At 35.2% G+C, this 5246-nt stretch overlaps 1 protein-coding gene across 1 annotated transcript in view; it reads left to right on the top strand.

Moving 5' to 3' along the window:
* The window catches only part of LOC107612844 (trafficking protein particle complex II-specific subunit 130 homolog), a gene marked incomplete in the record, with an annotated part of 11422 nt that overhangs the window by 1387 nt on the left and 4789 nt on the right, over nt 1–5246 (top strand). Inside the window, 11 exon segments of the mRNA XM_016314599.2 lie at nt 910–1091; nt 1522–1705; nt 1826–1916; nt 2044–2204; nt 2847–2936; nt 3060–3221; nt 3354–3415; nt 3551–3641; nt 4314–4477; nt 4589–4802; nt 4968–5246. Of these exon segments, the coding sequence (XP_016170085.1) occupies nt 910–1091; nt 1522–1705; nt 1826–1916; nt 2044–2204; nt 2847–2936; nt 3060–3221; nt 3354–3415; nt 3551–3641; nt 4314–4477; nt 4589–4802; nt 4968–5246 (1680 nt within the window).

Below are 5246 nucleotides of genomic sequence, written 5' to 3'. Positions count from 1 at the left end.
AAGTCTGCCACTGCTATAGAACACATATTCTTTGACTAGGTGTTATTTTTAGCTGTTGGATGACTAGCATCTTACCCGTTATCATAGCCTTATTTATTAGGTGGGCTGGGATTTAATCCTAACTGATCCGATCATATATATTGTTTACGACAAGGTAGTGGTGGGTGTATACTTTGTCCAACCCTTAAATCCAAATAGTTTTAGTGAAGGGCCATCATTCTTAAGGTAAAACCATTTTTTTAATCCTTGAATGGTTGAACCTAACAATTTCAGCTTTAGTATTACTAGTACCCTAACAACCTCTTATATCTTTTATATAAGATTTTTGTAGGCGTTGCAGCCATGTAGTCACTATTGTTAATACATTTTGGTTCATGGTATATGTCTAATATCACTTCCCAATTGATCTCATTTCCATATTTAATTGTTGTTCGACTTAAAGATTATATCTCAAATCCTGTTGGGTTGGTTCAACCAGATGTCTATAGCTAGTTTGTTGCTTCTGGGAAATGTTGGGAGAGTATTGGGTGATACAATGATTTTTTCACTTTTCTGGGAGTTTTGAAAATGACTGTGAGAGCAATAATTGGAAACAGAATAGAAATATATTTATAGATACAATGATCTTTTCCCCTGTATTTTTTGGAAGTTCTGCAAATGCAGGGAGAGTAAGTATTGGTACAACGATACTGAAGTTTGTTATAAGGAACTTCCTTTCATGGAGTTGATGAAGAATTCTGTTGTATTTCTCGCATGATAATGCTGAGCGTTACTGCATGTGGGAAAAATAGAACATATCCAAATTATCAATCATTGGAATGTAAAATTTTTTTATTCATTTATTCCTATCATTTTTCATTGCAGTTTTCGAATCTATTGTGTAGGTTAACTCTCACTTTCTCTTGCCAGGATCTTGATGAGTTCAAAACCATCCTCAAACCACGTCTGAAATTAATTGTCCAAAATGATGAGAGAGAATGGTTTATTGTATTTGTATCTAGAGCTCATCCAGCAAATGATAAGGCAAGTGCAATGGCAAAAAAAGTATATGCCAAACTTGAAGTTGAGTTTAACACCAAAAAAAGAGAAAGGTAAGCTTCAAAAATTAGATTTGCAGTCTTATATTGTTCACTCCTCGTTCCTGCCAAAAATATTGAATGGCTTATCAGCTGTATCAGTCTAAATTGATTTTTTCTTACTCAAGGTTTTCTCGATTTTTTTTTTCAAAATGGCATATCAATGTATAAAAATAGGCTTGGAGTATAATTTTGAGGGTTAACCCTGTAGTTGCTTTCTATAGCATCATTCTGCCATATTTGTATCTGTTTACTTATTTCTTTGTAAATTTGATGGTAAAATTAGAGAAAGCTGTAAGGAGCAGTTTTACCAAAATTAGAAACAGTAGTCGTTCATTCAAGCTTGTATTCTTATTTGTTTCTGAAATATAGATTGCTTGTTTATTTAAAAAACTTATTTTCATTCCCTTTTGATGCTTTTTAACACTGGTTGAATCCCATTTAGATGCTGCAAGTATGATATACATTCGCCTGAATCAAATTTTTGGGAAGATCTAGAATCAAAGATAATGGAGTGCATCAGAAATACACTGGATAAGCGTGTACAATTTTATGAGGAAGAGATAAGAAAGCTCAGCGAACAGCGGCTCATGCCAGTCTGGAACTTCTGTAATTTTTTCATTTTGAAGGTTGATCCTTTTGTTATGAATTATGGACATCAGTGCAATAAATGTTTCTTAATGCCCAAGCTATTCATTTCATAGCCTATGGTTTCTGCTGCTTCTAAAAAATCCGTGTTTTGTCTTCAGGAAAGCTTGGCGTTTATGTTTGAAATGGCACACCTCCATGATGATGCCTTACGGGAGTATGATGAACTTGAACTCTGCTATATTGAAACAGGTGCATACTGCTTAGCTTCTTTTGTTGCCGTTGTTATCAAGATAATGTTTAGCTAGCTGTTTTGTGCTTTAGAAGCCTTTGTGGAACATTAGAGATTGTTTTGATCCAAATTACGGAATGAATGCAGTTAACAACACTGGAAAGCAAAGAGACTTTGGAGGGGCAGACCATGGTGACGATCAAGCAGCATTGCTTAATCCAGGAAACAAAGCTTTGACGCAGATTGTTCAAGATGACTCATTCAGGGAGTTTGAATTTCGACAGTATCTATTTGCCTGTCAATCAAAGGTTTGTGCTAACTAAAACACTTCTATTACACGAACCATGTACATATTTTAGTGCCTCAGTTGGAAAGCATATTTAGATTGATGTGTCTTTGGTATTTAGCGTTTATACACTTGGCTGTCTCTTAGTAATGCAATTTATTTAATTTAAAATGCATTTCATAGTCAAACTAAAAGCAGTCTATTGTATGTCTTTAGAAAGTCATTAACTTTTGTAACTTTATATCACACTCCCTGTTTCTCTAACTTTGATCTGGGTGTATCTGCTTATTCGATGTGCTTTTCATAGTTACCTTATGTATATGGGTTTGATCCCACAAGTACCTTTAACAAATATGATGATAGGACAGCCTGCAACCATATTTTATGCTTATATAGAGTTCTGCATTTGGTGAATCTCCTTTAAGTTTTCTTAGAGAAGTATGACATGGAAGTTATTTTATCATTTAATGTTAAAAAAGATTAGTGATTAACGCTCCATTGCAACTTTGGTCCGTAAAGTTTTATTGATTTAGTTTTATTTGAGTTCTCAATGGCATGGGTTGGATAGTAACCTGCAACAATGCTTAATCAGATTCCCATTACATTTAGTGAATAATTATTTGATTACCATCACATGGCTCACAACTTTAGTGTAAGTTTGCAGCTCTTACTCAAGCTAAATCGTCTATTTGAGGTTGCATCAAGAGGTTATTCGTTCATAATAAGCTTCTCAAAATCTTTGGCACTGCATGAGGTATTTGATTCTCTAGTTCATAATCTTTTCACCGGTTGCTGTTATTACTAAGTTATTTCAGTTGAACCATACAATTCTGTTCTATTTGTCTGGTTTTGAATTCTGTATGACGTTTCTTTTCAGCGTATTCTGCCCTTTTGCATGCGTGAAACCTGGGTGGTAACTGCTTGCTTGGCTTTAATTGACGCAATACTTTCTAATTATAATGATGGACTCATGGCACCTGACATAGAGAAAAGGTTCTTTCATCTTCTAGGTGACCTATATTCGCTAGCAAGAGTGAAGGTAGATGCATCATGTTCTTCTTTTTGACCCATATTAATATTTTTTTGTCCGGGTTGATTACTGATTACACTGATATTATGCATCGAACCATTGTTCACTAGTCCTGCTTTCTGAATTTTATATATGTTGCAGTTCATGAGGCTTGCCTATTTAATTGGATATGGAACTGAAATTGAAAGAAGTCCTGTCAACAGGTACATTTCATACTTACGTTATCTTGTTGTGATCAATTTTGATTCTATTAGTTAATAATCTAATGCTTATTACACCACACTTGGCTAGATTCCTTGTTTTCATTGTTTGATGATGATTTGTTTCCTTGTGAACAGTGCTGCTCTCAGCTTGCTATCTTGGCCTAAGCCAGCAGTTTGGCCTTCAGTTCCTGCAGATGCCTCAGCAGAGGTGCTTGAGAAAGAAAAGGTAATTTGTAACCATTGTTATCACATAACAGAAGATTGTATTACCCAGTGAGTATAAACTCAAGAAAATATTATTAATTGCTTATTGCATCACTATACTGCTTTATCTTTCCTAAGGTTAAGTATTTCAATTGAAGGTTAAATTTGATGCTATTAGCCATGAAAGATGAAATTATCCTATCCAGAGCTGATATAATTTTATAGATCACAGTCATGAAATTTCAGCAAACTTATTCATCTTATCTTCATCGGTAAAAAAAAAGTAATTTTTACTACTGGGTCTGTTACTCTGCTTAAGATCCGGAGGTTGGGACTTAAAATATTTTCCCTTAAAAATGCATACATTTTACCCAAGCAAAAGGGAATAATACACCATAAAACAAAATATGCCTATTTTTGTCATGCGGAAGTTTCAATTCCACATTTTTCACAAATTCTGTTTCTCCTAATACTTGCTTGGAGGCTTCTTGTCATTTCTTATTATCTTAGTATCAGAGAAAGTGCCTTATATTCCCTTTAATAGAGTTAGAACTTTACTCAAAAGTAGAAAGAAAAGAATAATTTACTCATAAAATGTTTTCCAAACACATTTTATTTGCTGAAGCTATTATTATTTTCCCGAGATTTTTATGTATGCAAGTTCGCTTTAAATTATATGATTTTGTCTTTGCAGGTGATTCTTCAAACTACGTCTAGAACCAAGCCTTTTGGTATCCAGAGGAAGCCCCTGCCTCTTGAACCTACTGTGCTGCTGCGAGAGGCCAACAGGCGGAGGGCTTCACTTTCAGCTGGAAATGCATTTGAAACATTTGATGGTCGCCAGGGTATAACCGAAGGGTAATGAATAATGTATTTTGTTCCGAATGGACTCACTTTCATTAATCTGTACAGAATTCCTATGTTGCTGTAACAGTTTAGGTTTTATCACTCTGATTTATATACTGACAGATCAGGTTTTGATGCATCCACAAGGATGTCGCCATCACAGAAAGTACCTCCAAGTTCCATACCGCGCACTAATTCTTCACCTGGAAACTTTGATGGCTCAATTGACCGGCCTATGAGGCTTGCTGAGATTTTTGTTGCTGCTGAGCATGCTTTGAAGAAAACAATTTCCAGCCAAGAACTGTTGAAATCATTATCATCATCTGAGGAATTTGAGGTACCATTATGGGCTGACATATAATTGTAAGCTCATTGAAATGGCTTTTTAGGATCCCTTAAGAGAGTTTCCCATAATTTATATCCATTTCTCTGATTGTTTAGCATTAATTTATAGTGCCATATGGGTATTCTCTTTGTTAATTTTCTTTCATGTTATTGCCAGCAAAAATATTTGGAGCTAACTAAAGGTGCTGCTGACAATTATCATCGTTCCTTGTGGAAAAGACATGGAGTTGTCCTTGATGGTGAGATAGCAGCTGTCTCCTTTAAGCATGGGCATTTTGATCAAGCTGCAAAGTCATATGAGAAGGTTTGTGCACTTTATTCCGGTGAAGGATGGCAGGACTTGTTGGCTGAGGTCCTCCCTAATTTAGCCGAGTGTCAGAAGATACTCAATGATCAAGCTGGTTACTTACTATCTTGTGTGAGGTTACTCTCTCTT

The sequence above is a fragment of the Arachis ipaensis genome, chromosome B08 (assembly GCF_000816755.2).
Source record: "Arachis ipaensis cultivar K30076 chromosome B08, Araip1.1, whole genome shotgun sequence".
Lineage (NCBI taxonomy): Eukaryota > Viridiplantae > Streptophyta > Magnoliopsida > Fabales > Fabaceae > Arachis > Arachis ipaensis.
This window is presented reverse-complemented; position numbering and strand designations above follow the sequence as displayed.